General features: G+C 54.9%; 1 protein-coding gene across 1 annotated transcript; it reads right to left on the bottom strand.

Annotated features, from left to right (window-relative positions):
• Positions 1-298: 298 nt before the first annotated feature.
• Scrt2 (scratch family transcriptional repressor 2) lies at positions 299-13,883 on the bottom strand. The gene is made up of 2 exons (XM_085697228.2): positions 13,667-13,883; positions 299-3,017 (listed from the first exon to the last, which is right to left on the bottom strand). Exons 1-2 carry the CDS (start codon positions 13,797-13,799, stop codon positions 2,233-2,235), a joined length of 918 nt encoding a protein of 305 aa, XP_085553354.1. The 5' UTR covers positions 13,800-13,883; the 3' UTR covers positions 299-2,232.
• Positions 13,884-16,031: the final 2,148 nt, after the last annotated feature.

Genomic DNA, 16,031 nt, shown 5'->3' on the forward strand with positions numbered 1-16,031 from the left:
TCTAAGCCCCTGATTTGGCATGGAGCTTGTTCTCAAACTGGGTAGACAACAGACCAGCACAGAGTGTAGTCACAGAGGCTGCAGGTAGGAGGATGAGGACTGTCACCGCGGCCTGTGCCCCTCAGACCCCATTGAGGACTGTGTGTTGGGGGTAGGTTGTCCCATAACTGTCACTGTTGGAACATTAGTACACTGTTCAACTCTCAACCGCCCCTCCCAAGGTGTGTGGAGGGAAAACCTATAGGCACTAGGGGAAGAGTCTAAATGCGGGTCCCCGTCAAAGGTCTGGAGGCACTGGTGAGTGGCCAAAGTCCCTTTAATATCCCTGAATTGCGTTACAAGTAATACTGCTGGAGATGGGGAAGGAGTAGGAGTGGGGATGAGTGAAGGGTACAGCAAGGGAGGGGCCAAAGGCTTAGCATGCATGGGAAATTATTGCTGTCAGAAGTTTCTATTTACAGGGTCAGCACCCTCCATAATTGCTTCTGGTGACCCCTCTCTCTCCCACCATCTCTGCAGCCTCCCTTCCAGGAGCCTGGGGCTGAATGAAGCTCCATCCCTCGGAAGCCCCAGAGAGGGACCTAGAGCGGTCTGCAGTCTCCTCCCTCTTTTGTGGCTAGGGGGATGGGGAGGAGGTCTGAGTGTCCAGGACTCTTGTCCCCAAAGAGGACACAGAGGGATGCGGGTAGAGGCGTGTGCTTAAAGCAGAGGGGGCCGGGCCGGTGCGCGCGGAGGTGTGTGCTTCGGTCCTCGCCCGGGCATGCAAAAGCGCGGTGGAGGAGGTAGTGGTGGCCAATAGGCGCCTGGCTGGCAGTCCCGGCCCCTCTGCCCGGGAGAGTTGCATAGTCGTGGCCGGGAGAGAGCACTCCTCCCGGGAGCAGGCCAGAGGCCCCAGCGGGGTCCGGGGCTCAGTCGGTCCCTGGAACCTGGGGTCCCTCTGAAAGAGGAATAAATAAGAAACAAAGGAGGAGGGTCCAGAAGGGCTTCCTGGGACCGGAATGGAAGGCTCAGGAGGCCGGGAACCTGCCCCGAAATAGGACCTTCTGATGGCCCCTCCTCTGCCAGCTGAGGATCAGCAGGCTCCGCGCCCCCCCTCCCCATTTCTCCAGGCCTCGTCCTAAGGAGTTCAGGCCTCTGAAAAGGGTGGTCTTCTCCCCAGACCCATAGGGAGCTATGGCCTTGCTGACCCTGCTCCTCGACTTCCCAGTCCAGCTGGGAAAGCCAGACAGTCCCTGGGTGAAGCCAAGAGATTAAATAGAATAATAAATAGATAAATAAATAAATACACAAATAAATAGCTGAAGGGGCCCTGCCAGATGAGGGGTAGGGTCCATGGGTGAGGTGCAGAGGTGAACCTGTGGTCCTGGGGTGAGGGAAAGTGCTCAGATAATCCGGGAAAGGCACAGCTCTCTGCCTGAGGCCTAGGCAGGAACTGTCCTGGGGTAAGAAGGGTCACCTGAGAGGGCAAAGCCCTGGGCTGCCTCCCAAGTCTGTTCCCAGCTAGGAAAACTGAGGAATGGAGATCTACTAGAGGGAAGCTGGAGATAGCAGGGAGTAGAATGGCTGATGAGATCCAGGAAGACTAAGGAGGGTGGAAGTGTCAGGTAGGACTGTGTGAGTGGCTGGACCTAAGGCCTAAGCATCGAGGGGATCAGGGGTGGACAGGCAGGGGACTTCAGGAGGGGTGAAGATTAGATTCTCGGATGGACACACGCATGCACACGCGCGCGCGCGCACACACACACACACACACACACACACACACACACACACTCAGCAGAGAGACCCAAAAGATCGGACAGTGTGGACAGGGAAACTGAGGCAGACAGGAAGTCAAGGGTACATTCGGGTTTAGAATGAGGGCTCCAATAGAGGAATGGCCAATGACTCAGCTGAGAAATGAGAAGAAAGATCTAGTAAGGAGCACAGCTTAGAGTCGGGGCCGGAGAAACTTCCAGCGCCGGGACCCGAAGAGGTACGGACCTGGTGCCTGAGTTGGAAGCCTTGAAGGCCAGACTTGGGGTCAAGGTCCGAGTGGTGGCCAGAATGGACAATGTGGGTGGGCGCAAAGGGGGATATGGTGCAGGAAGTGAGAGGTGGGCTTGGTGGGGGTTGAAAAGAAAATCCTGGGTCAAAATGGGGTTCACCCTCACCCCGCCAAGGGTGCAGGCAGGGGAGACGCTAGACTGAGGGGTGAGAAAAGCCTCTGCGGGCACCCGGCGTAGCGGAGGCTCAGCTGGCCGGGCCGGCGGGGGGCGGCGGCTCCGCAGCCTTGACGCATGCGGCCTCGCAGTGCTTGTGGAGGTAGGACTTGAGAGCGAAGCTCTTGTCGCACTGGCGGCAGCGGTAATGCTTGAAGGCCGAGTGCGTCTGCATGTGCGCGCGCAGGTTGGAGCGGTCGGCGAAGGCCTTGCCGCAGTGCGCACAGCCGAAGGGCTTCTCGCCGGTGTGCGAGCGCATGTGGCCCTGGAGCAGCCAGGGCCGGGAGAAGGCCTTGCCGCACACGCCGCACTTGTGGCGCAGGTTGTGCGTGAGCACATGCATGGCGAGCGCGGGCATGGACACGTAGGCCTTGCCGCACGTCGGGCACTTGCGCGCCAGCTGGCTGTCCAGGCTGCGGTGCGTCTGCTTGTGGCGGCTCAGGTTCGACGACGTGGCGTACGTCTTGCCGCACTCTGCGCATGCGTGCCGATGCCCGCCGCCCGCTGTTGCCCCCGAGCGACCTGCGCGCTCCCCGCCACCGCCGGCTTCGCCCGCGCCCGCCGCGTCCCCGCTAGCCCCAGCCCGGCGCCTCCGCGAGCGCCCGTCGGAGATGAAGAAGGCGTCCATGGAGTAGCTGTCGGTCACGGCCGCCTCCCCGCGGAAGTAGCGCGCCGACAGGCTGGACTGCGGGCTCTCGGGATCGCTGTACTCTTCCGACGCCGCGGTCGGGTATGCGGGCTCGGCGGGCGCCAGCTCCAGCCCAGGCTTCTGCTCGCCATCGTAACCGCTGGGGGGCAGGCAGTGCGCCACATAACCTGTGGGTGACAAGGAGGGGAGTGAGGACGCTGGAGATGGGGGGCGAGGGGTCTCCGTAGGCCGCCTTGCACCGATGCTCACCCAGCCGGCGTGCCCACCTGGACCTTCGTCGGTGAACCTCTGTTGGTGCAGAGGTTGGCTTGGCTCTGCCCACTTGGCCTTCATCGTTACAAGTGTGCATAACAATGGACTGGAAGTAGCCTTTCACTCTCTAGGTGAAGAGATTGAGGCATAGGGGGCAGCAAGCAATCTAAGCTTGCAGAAGCTCTGCAGTCCAAAGATGCTCTCCCCACCCCCACCCCAGAATTATTTTGCCTTTTCACCTCTGTAACATGCGGGAATATCAGTCTTTGGTTTGCTTTTTTTTTATTTTAATATTTTGTTAGGAAACCATGTAGCCCCGGCTTTCCTGGAACTTACTTTGTAGTTAATTAAGCTGATGTCTAACTCACAGAGATCCTCCTGTCTCTACCTCCTGAGTGCTGGGACTAAAAGCATTCGATACTACAAAGCAGCCTTTGCCTTCATCAAATTTCAGAGGCAGGAGAATCATCTGAGCTCAGGAATTTGAGGCCAGTGTGGGCAATGCAGCGAGACCCCATCTTTAAAAATGTTTGCTTTGGCCGGCGGTGGTGGCACACACCTTTAATGCCAGCACTCGGGAGGCAGAGGCAGGAGAATCTCTGTGAATTTGAGGCCAACCTGGTCTACAGCGTGAGTTCCAGGACTGGCTCCATAGCTACTGAGAAACCCTGTCTGGAAAAACAAAACAAAACAAAAAACAACAACAAAAAAAATGTTTGCTTTGTCTGGAGCTTGTAAGTAGACACCCAACTTTAGGGTTTTTGACAGAACCCAGTATAAAGTGATGAACATATAAGTATTAAGCACTTACCGTATGTAAGCCTGGACACTATCCTTTACAAAGGCTAACTCAATCATCATAGGAAATTAGTTCCCATTGCACATGTAAAGAAATCGAGAGTGCACAATGATTGCTATGTAAATGTTAGCATTATAATTACACTTCTTTTCCTTCTGCTCGAACAGTGCTTCGATGAAGCTGATTTGTCTGCCTCTCCCCACACTGCGCTGGAATTCTCTAGGTTTGGGTCTGTGTACTCCGCCCTGCCTGGCACACAGCAGGCATACGATGAGTGAATGTTGCATAAAGGAATCCGAGTCTGACTAGACTCCACCCTTCAAGACGACTTACCAGTCAAGAGTGTGGCGTGTAATCACTACACCAGGATAGAGAGCCCTTGGTGTGTGTGTGTGTGTGTGAGAGAGAGAGAGAGAGAGACAGAGACAGAGACAGAGACAGAGATGCTCACTCTCCACCTGTTCTACTGGAGTTTGGACCAGAAATCCTGTCTGTCATGTGTTTGAGAGACGGCTGTGTGGCAGGCTGAGGCTCTCTCAGGGGACTTGGAGAGGCTTCTGGAGAGCAGGGGCCACACCATTTGTCTCTGACTCCCATGGCCTCTTCTGATCTTAGTGTTTTCCCTGGGGACCCTGGGGGCTGGGCTCCTCAGAGGGTTCCTGGCAGACATTGAGCAAACTTATCATCCAGCACTTAATTACCAAGTGTCCCCATTGTCCTTTGATTCCCGAGAACAATAGAGGTTAGGCCCTTTCCCCTGCTTTCACAGCTGAGGAGCTGAGGAGTGGCATTCCCATTTGCCCCTCTCCTTCTGACCTCTGGGACCTGTAACGCCCCTCTGCCCAGGGCTTCCCCCATGAAGGAGCAGCTGGAAGAGGGCTTTGTAAGTGTGATTCCAGCAATGTCTGGCAGGCTGGGCACTTTGGCCAGCTTCATTTCCCTTAAAGGGCCTGGCTGACGATCCTCCAGTCTTCTGCCTTGTCTGGCATTTGGGATGATCCCAGGTTGAGATCTGGACAAGCCACTTTCCAATACTCCTAATCTGTGTCTGTATTTCTCTGTCCTGTGTGTGGTCAGGACCTGCTGTGCACAGAAATCAGTGGGGCGTCAGGGTGGGTGACTCAACAGTAAGGGACTCTGTGGTCAGGAGCAAGGGGGACAGTGGTGGAGACTTAATTCAAGAGTAGGGGCGACTACCCTGGAAGCGCTCATCTCCCTCCCGTCTGCTTTCAGCTTGGAAGGTCAGCCTGCCCATGCCAGGAGTCGGTCTGTCACTTTGTCAAGGGCTGGGTTGTTTATTTGGTGGTTACTCTAAGACCCTCTCCTCCTTCAGCCTCCCCACGGGGTGTAACTACTGAGCTGCTTGCTGAGCACTTCCTGGGTGCCAGGCTCTTTTCTAAGAGCTCTACTGCCACTTCTGAGTCCTCTCAAAAATGTCTTTCTGACAGATAAGGAAACCAAGAGTGGTGGGACCTGCTCATGGGGTGCAACCAAGAGTGGAACCCACCGCACTGCTCTGCATGGTCCCTGTACTCTAGGGAACCCCCAGGAACAGGTAGTGGCTGCCCCGCCCCGGTCTAGCAGGACCCCAGCAGTGGTACCCAGTAAGTGCTTGTGAAGTGAGTGTAATCAGATGTTTACCAGTTAGCCTGGCTTACCATCCCAGAAGCCCAGCTGTCGGCAGTCCTGTCCGCCTGCTCTTGGCACAAGTCTGCACCTCACAGGGCCCCAGCCATGGAAAGGGGAGGGCAGTTTGATGCCAGAACACAGGTACTAGCAGAATGACCTTGGGCTAGTCATCTGTCCTCCTGTGCCTTGGGTCCCTGTAAATGAGGTTGGGAGTGGTCATGTGATTTGGTCTGGTCATGTGACCAGCACGGTTCATTACTTACTTGTCATCTGTTTGTTTGTTTATTTTTATTTTTGAGACAGGTTATTACTATGTAGCTCTGGCTGTCCTGGAACTCACTACGTAGGCCAGACTGGCCTAGAACTCACAGGGATCCACTTGCCTCTGCCTCCTAAGTGCTGGGATTAAAGGTGTGTGCCATTATGTCAGGCAGGGACCACCACTTTGTATGCTCTTATTAATGGATGGCGACATGCTGGTTAAAAGCATGACTTCGGAAGCAGTCTGCCTGCATGAGGCTGTCCTGTTACCAGTCCCAGCTGTGTGACTATGGTGGTTTGAATGAGATGTCTCCCATGGGCTTAGATTTCTGAATTTTCAGCCCCAGTTGGTGGCAATGTTTGGGCAGGTTTAGGAGGTGTGACTTGGTGAAGTGTGTCTATGGGGGGGCAGGCTTTGAGGTTTCACACCTCCCGCCATTTCCAGAATGCTCTCTGCTTCATGCCTGCCATTGAAAATGTAAGTGCTCAGCTTCCTACTCCAGCCACCACACCGCTACTCTGCCACCATGGACCTGTATCTCTCTGGAGCCATGAGCCCAAATAAGCTTTGATAAGCTTCCTCGTTCATAGTGTTTTATCATATCATAGCAACAGAAAAGGAACCAGTACAGTGACCTTGGTCCATCAGAACGTACCTCAGTAGTGCCCCCTCCTCACACTTTTGGAACTGAGCCCAGGGCCTTGTGCATGCTACACAAACACTCTGATACTGAGTTACATTCCTGGCCATAACTGTGTGACCTTGGACAAATTACTTGACTTCTCTGTACCTCTGCGACGTCAGTAAAGGACCCTCACTAGATGTTAGGCTCTCTTGGAAGTGTTTTGCATGAGTGACTGCATTCTGTCCTCACAACAGTGTGGTTGACCAGACGCCAAGTCCCAAGGAAGTGAAGTGACCCTAGGTCTGTGCCTGACTCTAACACTGGTTCACTGTCTGGATTTCTGTGATATGGTTTCCTTGGTACCCATCTGTGAGCATCTTGCCGCTTCTCTCTGTTGCTTCTTTTGGGTTATGTAATTTCCCCATCATATTTGAAAAAAGCTAGTGCGTAGTAGGAGCTCAACTCATGTGCTTCCTGTGGTGCCCTCTGCTGGTAACTTGCAGCACTGCAGCATCTTATCCTGATACAGAGCCCTCTCTATGGAAATAGGGATTCCTCAAACAACAGCTGCTCATTTGCCTAGGGATACATACGGGATTGCCTTCAGGACCAGCTCCATAACCCAATGTCAGTGTCTATGAGATTTAGCATAGGAATATCATATGACGACACTTTGCTTAATCATGTCTATATTGGGTGGGTTTTACTTTGTGACATTCGTTAACCTCTGGGTTCAGCATGCATGGGAAGAAGGTTGACTAGGATGCATGGAAGACTCTTATGTATTATGGTGGAACCAATTCCTGTGTGATGCCCTTTGTCCCCTCTACATCTTACTCCTTCATACTCCCCGTTCTCTTCAGGTGTCTCCCCACTGTGTGACACCGGGCGGAGGGCTCAGGATTAGCCCACCACACCTGCGCAAGGGAGTTTCTCATAGAAGCGAATGAGATAACGCATGTACAGCACTTGGGCCAACAGCGGGCACACGGCATGCAGCCTCTCGAGCCCTTGCCATTATTATTCCTGTATTTTCTGGGGATGTCCAGAGACAGGGTGTCTCAGGCTGCCATGTGACCTTGGGCAAGGCACCTTGCTTCTTTGGCCTGAACCCTGGAAGATCCTTTGCAACACTGTCCACCATCCTTAGCATAGAACCCATTCAGGGCTGGGCTGTAGAAGACTGCCCTCCAGCTGACCAGCAGAGCAGACACTTGCCTCACTCCCGGCTCCTGTGCATAGACTCTAGCTGTGTGACCTCAGTTAAGTCCTGAGGCTGAAACCCCAGGCACAGGGACCAGAAGAGCCTCTGCCATGACTGTGGGGAGTGCTCAGGTGGCGGGCATGCCTCCTGAGAATGCCCGAGGGTCTGCACGCTTTAGACTGCAGCATCCATTTCAAAAAATTCCAGTGCCACAGGAGTGATAGGAAGAGAAATTATGAAGATTTACATGCTGGGTCCCCTGCACACTGCCTCATGCACCTGCTTGACCCTAGGGTTTGAGAGGAGGACTCTTATAGTCCTGCTGTGTCTGCTAGCTCTGAAGTCAGCACCAACCAGCCCTGGGAACAGCTGTTACAGTATGCCAGAAGCCTGGTGAGGGCAGAGGACTTGGCCAAGGTCACTAGACAGGGAGTCAGGCTTCAGGACCCAGAGCCAGTATTTCCTCCAGAGCACCAGAGAGAGACTAGAGGCCTGTGGGGAAGGGAAGAGAGGCGGCTGGGTGGGGGTGTCTCCCAATAGTGCCACCCAGTTGGCCTGTGTCTCATAGGGTATTGACGTGATGGGCTGGGGAGAAGCCGTCGCTCTGGAAAAAGCGGCTCTCTGTTCATTTGTAAATGATACTCAACAGTAGTGACTCACACTTACTGAGCATTTACTGTGGGTGAGGCCTGGGCTGAGGCTTGATGATATTAGCTCAAGTCTAAGGTCATACCCTCCCACACCTTTCTGAAGAAGCTGGAGCCTGGAGAGGGGCCTTGATCCTCCCGGGGTCACGCGACCTCTCATCAGAGCCTGCCTGGTGGCCTCCTTGTCTTCATGGAGCCGGACCGAAGCTCTTCTCCCCCGTGTCTCCCAAGACTGCCAGGGTGCCAAGCATCCTCCAGGGAATTTCTAGCCCCAGTTCCACCCCCTGTTCTGAGATGGGCAGAAGAGGGGGCTGCTGGGTTCCTGGAGAGGACTCATCCTGCTGCAGTGGGGGCCGCGGGGATGCTGCGTGGGTATATTTAGAGCTATTTCTTGCTGTGCCAGGGCCTCAGGCCTCAAGAATCAGCGCCAGCCAGCTGAGCAGAAAGCCAGGTCTGTCAGCAGCAAAGCAGGATAAAAATAGTTTCTCCTGTCTGCTCGCAGAGCTGGGCAAAGGGGCTGGGTACCTCCCCCTCCCCCAGTATAGCATCTTTGTTAGCTGTTCCCTGGGCACTGGACCAGAATGACACCCACCTTCTCTAAAGGCCTGGCAGCTGGTACATCTGTACATCTGCCCACAGGGGTGCAGGGGGCAGAGTGAGGGGTCTGGCTGAACACAACCAGGGCTACAGAGCCTGGGGCCGATGCCCATTGACCCAGGCCCAAGGGGCTTCTAGAGAATTCCAACTCTCCTCCCCCACCCTGACTCCTGAAATTCCCTATGTTCTGGGCTTTCCTGACAGTGACCCAGTTCCTGTGTCTCACAGGGAGGCCCATGGCTCCGTGGGAATCAATAGGAAGGACTTTGTGAGGGGCTATGGTGGTGGGAGTAGTGGCTCGGGGTCCAGAGTTACCAGCACTGGCTGCTGAGGCCGCCTCCTGCTCCCCTCTGCTTGACTGGTTCTGGCTTCCTGAGCACAGGTGCACTGCACACAGCCTACCTTCTCTTCCGCATTTCTCATTCCTGCCCTTCCCTTTCTCTGCCCCAGAAGAGTACAATCAAAAGATCCCCTTCCAAAGCCCCTTACCCTGAGACTGGCAGTAGACACTCACTCCAGGAGGAAACACCAGTAAAGCAGGCCCAGGGGCCTGGGGCCTCCAGCTTGCCCAACAGCATCTCAGGCTATCCCCCCCCCCAATAAGACCCCCAACTATGGGCCCTAGAGCACTCAATATGGATGTATGCTAGGCTCCATCATCTTTAGATCCCAGGCACCCTCCCTGCCTTTTTCCCTCTGTAGATTGCAACAATTCTCCCAAGCCGTCCTTCCTTTGCGGGGTGAGTTTGTGTGCACGTGTGTGTGACCCTAGAGACCTTGGGCCTGGAGTGCTCTCCTGCCCTCTCCCGGGAATCACATCCAGCTCCCATCCCCCTTAGGGACTCAGATCTCACATTCTGGGTGGGTCCTACTATTCCACACCGCTATTGAGCCCTGATAGGGAAACTGATTCTTGAGTCCCCATTCAGAGCTGAACTAGGGCATGCTCAACTACTCTGTCATGACAGAGAAACTGAGGCTGAGGAAGATAAGCTAAAGCTACCCAAAAAAAAATTCTACCTTAGGCAAGCTTGAGACGATCTGGAATGACCTTGGACTGGAAACTGGACCTAGACCTTGGTCCTGGACCCAGAATCTTGAGCTGGAGCAGTTTCTAGGCATTGAATGTGCTCTGGATACCAGACCTGGTCCTATAAGCTTTGGTACTCACTTTAGACCTAGAGTCTGGACCTACTCCTCAACCTGAAGTTGGATATAAACATCGGGCCTGGACAGGTACATGTCTTTAATCTGGACCTCAGCTCTAGACCAAGATCAACATGCCAAAGGCCACATGGTTACAAACACGTGGGCCTGCTGTGTGTTCTTGGGCACCCACCCAGCCTTCTCTGGGTTCCCTCAGCTGAAGTATTTGGATAGTCCCCTGCATCCCCAGATGGACTTTTTGAGGTGTGGGAAAGATAGGTCTATTTAACTGGGTTCCCAGGCCCAGCTCTGGAGCGACTACTTGGCGCCATCAGAGGCAGTGAAAGGAAGTGGAAGCCGGTGTAATGTGGTCAGCTAGATAAGCCCATGGGTAGGATAGGAGCGCTCTTCAGCCTGCTGGGGGAGACTTAATGTAGCTGCAGAGGGCAGACAACTGTGTTATTGGATCGGCATTGATCCCTGTCTGCCAGGAGGGTGCACTCTGAAAGGGTGTGGGTAGGACAGGGTTGGGGTAGAGAGGGAGGGGCCCTGGCTCCCAGCTGGAGGTCAGAGACAAGTGTGAGGGGAGATGTCCTTGGCAGGGGTCCACGGAGACCACTGATGTGCAGACAGTAAGCAGCTGCCTTGTCCAAACTGCAGAATCCCGGCACAGAGCAATGGACTCTGGAACTAGGAGGGTGGGCTTGGTAGAGTTGGAGCGCTAGGTTTTGTGCAGAGGAAGGAGAATAAGAGTTGGCACTTCCGAGAGATAAATCTATGCTCAGAGACACCCTGGGAACAGAGAGAAGAGAAGGCTCCGTGGAGGTCACCAAGGGGAAGAAGGCTTGTTGAAAGCTGGGGGACTTAGGACTTTGTCTCTTTTCTTCTAGGAGCTCTGGAAGACTCTCCTGAGTTCTTCCAACTTGGAGGGGGCGTCTCTTCTCTATTTGAGTTTCTGTATGCCTGGAGTCAGTCTAGAACCATGTACACAAGGTGTTTACCTTTAGAGGCTAAAAAGAGACTAGAAAGGGTGGGGGAGGGAGCATGTGCATGCCTGTGATGTGTGTGTGGGTGTTCTCCAGGGATTCTCTAAAATTCTTAGGCACTCCCAGAGCTGGGGGTTCACCTCACTTGGGGTTCTCTGCCTTTATGAGAAAGCCCATTCCTCTGGCTTCTGCATTCACAGTTCCCTCCCTCCATGACCCCCACCTCCAGCCTCATCCTAACCCTGAAGCACAAGCTGCAGAAATGGCTTGTAAGAGGATCTTTCTAATAACTGAAACTCCCTCCAGCCCCAGGCCCTCCCTTCTTCTTCCTCTGTCTCCCTCCATCCCTCCCTGTTTCTTCTCCTCTCCCCCCTCCTTTCTTTCCCCTTGTTTACACAGCACACTTACACACGCTGGGAGAGAGGGGGAAAATCGTCAGCTCAGCAATTTTTCACACTTCTCTCAAATGCTCAGCAAGGTTATTTCCGGCAGAGCAGAGAGACAACGGGCCACCAGGAGCCAGCAGGCTCTCTGAGGACCCTCAGAACACTTACCCACTCAGGGAGCCCTCATTGCCCGGTCTGGCCACACCCCATGGAGGGAGGAGGTTCTTGCAAAACAAGACAGAGCAGACCCTATGTTTTCTAGTTGAAAGGCTACAAGGGCCATCCTGATTTCCACCCTAACCATTCACAACAGACAGGGCAAGATGCCTTTACCACGAGGCAGACCTAATCTGGGAAAACTTCCCCTCTCAGGCACAGTGGGTGAAGAGAGCCCCAAGGGAACCGTGACAGAAGATCCCAGCACCCCCTTAGATCCAGTGTCTCTAACATCAGTTAACCTTCCACGGAAACCGAGCTTGTCAAAGTTGGAAGGAGGCTTAGTACATGACATCCAAGCTCTTGCTTGCACTGCTGGGGAGGCTGAGGACCAAAGAAGGGGAGGCACTTGTCCAAGGTCATCACAGATCCAGAGCTGCTCTACAGAGACCCCAGCCAGGCGTGTGGCTAGAGCAGCTCCAGGCTTTCCCAGAGGGCAAGGAGTTGATGAGCTATCTCTTTAGGAGAGGGACAAAGACAGGGGCAGCTCTAGGCTAAAGACACCTCCATCTGTATACCCCATCGTTCATGTGGGGGCTCTATCCAAAGCCTGTTTGGACAAAATTCAAGGCAAGGCATTTCTTGCCTCCCTCCTGAGCAACAGCCTGCAGTTTGCCTGTGAAATTCTCTGGGTTTCCTCAGTTGGCCCAGGGACAGGATCAAGGGGGCGTCAGAAGAGTTTTATGTCAGTCTCCTAAGGGATCCCATGGATCCTATGGATCCCAAACCCTCAGAGACTTCACTTCCTTCATACCAGTTTCCCGCACATGTTCCCCAGTCTTGGCACAACTCCAGGTCCACCCTCTGTCCTGCCAGCCCTCAGCCCAGACATCTCCTGGGCTTCTGTCTTCCACCCCAAGGTCCTGGAGGTTAAGGAAAGAGGACAACCGAGTGGGAGATGAGGGTAAAGGAGTGGAGGGTTCTGTGGGTAGCTGAGTGGAGCCAGAAGCTGAGGGGCTCTAAGAAGCACCCTGATGGCTGCCTAACTTCTGTGACCTTGGTGAGGTCACAGAGCGCCTTGCTCAGCACCTTTTCTCACCTGGCTCGGCAGAGTGCTGGCAAGTGGCTGAGTGCTTGCAAGTCTCTTAGGAGTTGCCCCCAACCTCCCAGGTTCCTGCTTGCCACTTCCGTTCCCAGTACAGACTCATTCTTAGTGCCTTGCTCTTGTTCTGCCAGCCCTGTGATGTCAGAGGTCTCGCCGACCAAAGCGACTCCTCCTTCCCAGACACCTGTCCTGGTGGGGCTGTTGAGTGCTATTATGATCCATCCTCTTGGTGAGAAACAGTTTCATAGAACCACCCTTCTCTTGACATCTGAATGTCACCCCCTTTGGGGCTTGAATGACCTCTCTTCTCTCTCAAACCCTTCTCCCTTAGAAGAACTTGCTCTAAGAAGAGATGGGGAGTGGGGGTGGGGCAGGACATAGAGGGTTTCAGAGGAGCAGCAGGTTTAGTTGTTGGGGGTGAGAAGCCAGAGAGGACCAGTGCAGTCCAACGGACCAGAAGGCGCACTGGGGGAACCCCTTCCAATAATCTCATCTTTTGAGTCCCTAGGACAGGCCCAGCCTTTGGCAGGCATGTGGCAGAGGGTAACAAAAGAGTTGGAGAGAGGAGGACTGGAGAGCACTTGTCTGGCATTGCCAGGGGGAGTATGGTTGAAGGGAGGCGGGGTGCGCCCACTTTCCCCAAAGAGCCAGTCTCCTCTCCACAGGGATTGGCAGTCCTGGTCCCTTACCTTCCCATCAGGGATCACACAGCCAACCAGTCTTCCTCCTTCAACAGTGAGAGGTTACTCCAATCCGCCCGCACTAGCGTTTTAGGGGTGTCCTCTCTCTGTCACCCCCTTACCCCAGCCGTATTCTAGGGTCACAACTTTTAAAGTCCCGGCTGGTGCGTGGCTGAGGGATTAGTCGACCCTGTCACTTTCCTTTGTACGACCTAGCCCCAGCCCCGCCCGGCAGGCCCTCAGGAAGTCCCGGGGGCGCACTCGACCAGGGACGTCTCCTCTGGGGTTCCCTTCTGTGACCCAAGTTGGGGACCCCGCTACCCTCCCCTAGGGCCCACTCACCGTTGTCCCCCGGAGGCCCGCGGGCGCCGGGCAGCACGTAGGCAGTCTCCAGGGGGTGGTAGGTGGGGGCTGGCACCCCGCTGCACTGGAAGCCATCCGCTTTGATCTTCTTCACCAGGAAGGAACGCGGCATGGTGCCGCCGGGCGGGGGGCTCGCGGGGCACTGGCGGCCCGGTGGGGGAGGCTGCCGGCCGGCGCGATTGGCTGTCGGCGCGGGCTTCAGCACTGGACAGCTCCCAGCGGGCGGGCGGCCGCGGAGCCGGCTGGGTGGCGACGGCCGCGGCTCCGGCTCGGGTGCCGCTCGGGCGCGGCAGCGGCGGCGGCGGCGGCGGCGCGCACACTGGCGGTCGTTGGAGCTGTGCTCAGCACTCCGGCTGTCGGCTTTATATGGGACGCAGGCTGGAGGAGATCAGGTGGTCCCCCAGCAATGGAACTGTTCAGCGCTCTAATCCATCAAATGTCCCCCAGGACAATCGCTCCGCACACGTTCCCCTGAATCGGCGGAGGGGGCAGGCCAGGCGCAGAGAAGAACGAACAGGCAGGAGAGGAGAAAGTGAGAGGGACACAGGCGCAGAGAGAGAGAGAGAGAGAGAGAGAGAGAGAGAGAGAGAGAGAGAGAGAGAGAGAGAGAGAATGAATCAGAATGTGTGTGCGAATGTGTGTGTGTGTGAGAGAGAGAGAGAGAATGAATCAGACTGTGTGCGCAAATGTGTGTGTGTGTGTGTGTGTGTGTGTGTGAGAGAGAGAGAGAGAGAAAGAGAGAGAGAGAGAGAGAGAGAGAGAAACTAAGAGAAGGACAAAAAGACAGGCGAGAGAAACAGACAAGAAAGGCACGGGGAGAAAGTGGCAACACAGACTCAGGCACCCGCAGGAGAAAAAGAGAGGTCAGGACACATAAAAAGGAAGCCCCCCTCCCCGCACACACCCTCTAGTGGATGCGAAGAAAGGGAAAAAAGGTGCGAAATACAGGGAGAAGACAAGGAGATTGAAGGGTAAGCGGCCCCGCGCAAGTGGGATCAGGCACATGGGGACTCGGGGAGGGGGATGAAAAGAGTGAGCCGGCCAGCCACCACCCTCTGTCTGTAGTCGGCTCCCTCTGCCCCAGTTCTGAAGTGGCAGTGTGGATGCCCAGATTTAACTAGAAGTCTCCCTGCCCCCAGCTTGGGCTCCTACTAGAGCCCCCTGTTGGGTTTGGGATTCAACTTTCTTTTTCCGAACTGGTGGAAGGAGCGGCTCCCCCACGCCGATGCCGGCCTCACTCAGCGGGTCCTGTTCCAGTGCCTAGCTCAAGCGAGCGCTGCGAGAGGAAGTGAAAATCGCCCAGTAATTAATTTCCCTGCTGCCGGGGGGTGGTGGTTTTGACACATCCGAGGCTGTGTCTTTCCCTGAAGCGGGGGAGCAGACAATAGAGACACGTGGACTGAGAAGGGAGAGAGGGGAAGGGAGGGGGAGCAGGGCTCCTGCTGGAACTCTGCAGGTCAGCTCCTTTGTCTCTGGAAGATCTAAGCAGACCCCCCCATCCAATCCTAACCTGGGGGAGCACCCACACCTTGGAAGGACCAAGGAACTGGAGAGCTCAGTCTCCTGCTCAGAGACAGTCAGGCAAACCCCCGGGGTGGTAGATCAGCCAGAGCAAATGTGGGGTAAGGTCAGTGTGCCAGAGACCCAGCACTGGACTCTGGGGATGCCGGCCTCTTCCTGGACCATATCATCTATTATGGATGCAAAGTTGATGGAGTGGGGATGTCCTTGGGGACTGGGTCCTCCAGTGCCAGTTGGGAGTGAAAGACCAGGACACACAGCCAGCGAGTCAGCAGCAGTTTCCAAAGTATCCTCTGGCACCACAAAACCAAGGTCTATGGCAGTTCTGAAAGTGTGGCTAAGAAATCTCCCAGTAACATTTGGGGACCTGGTCTTGCCAAGATTCTGCATAATCTTGTTTACTTCCTAGTCGCGCTGCTTTCTCTTATGTTCTGTCCCTTGGGACTTTATTTTATTATTATTGTTTTTTGTTTTGTTTTGTTTTGCTTTGGCCTCAGATAGCCACAGCCCTCAACTCACAGTCCACAATATCATCTTGTGTTCCAGATTTAAGGAGCCTGCTTCCAGCTCTTCAGCCTGGCTATCCTCTTGGTCTCTGTGCAGGATGAAAGAGTGTTCTTTACCCCAGCTAACCCTACTTGTCCTCAAGACTTAGCTGAGGTGGCATCTCCTATAGATGGTGGCCTTGACTTCCATAACTGGGGACAAAGCCTGCTTGCCCACCAGTCTCTGAGCCTGTGAGGACAATGACTGCCCGTATCTGACACATGCACTCGGCCCTCCATATAGCTGTAGAATCTTGGGCAAGTTACCCAGCTGATGT

This window comes from Myodes glareolus, chromosome 10 (assembly GCF_982192425.1).
Source record: "Myodes glareolus chromosome 10, mMyoGla1.1, whole genome shotgun sequence".
NCBI classification, from domain to species: domain Eukaryota; kingdom Metazoa; phylum Chordata; class Mammalia; order Rodentia; family Cricetidae; genus Myodes; species Myodes glareolus.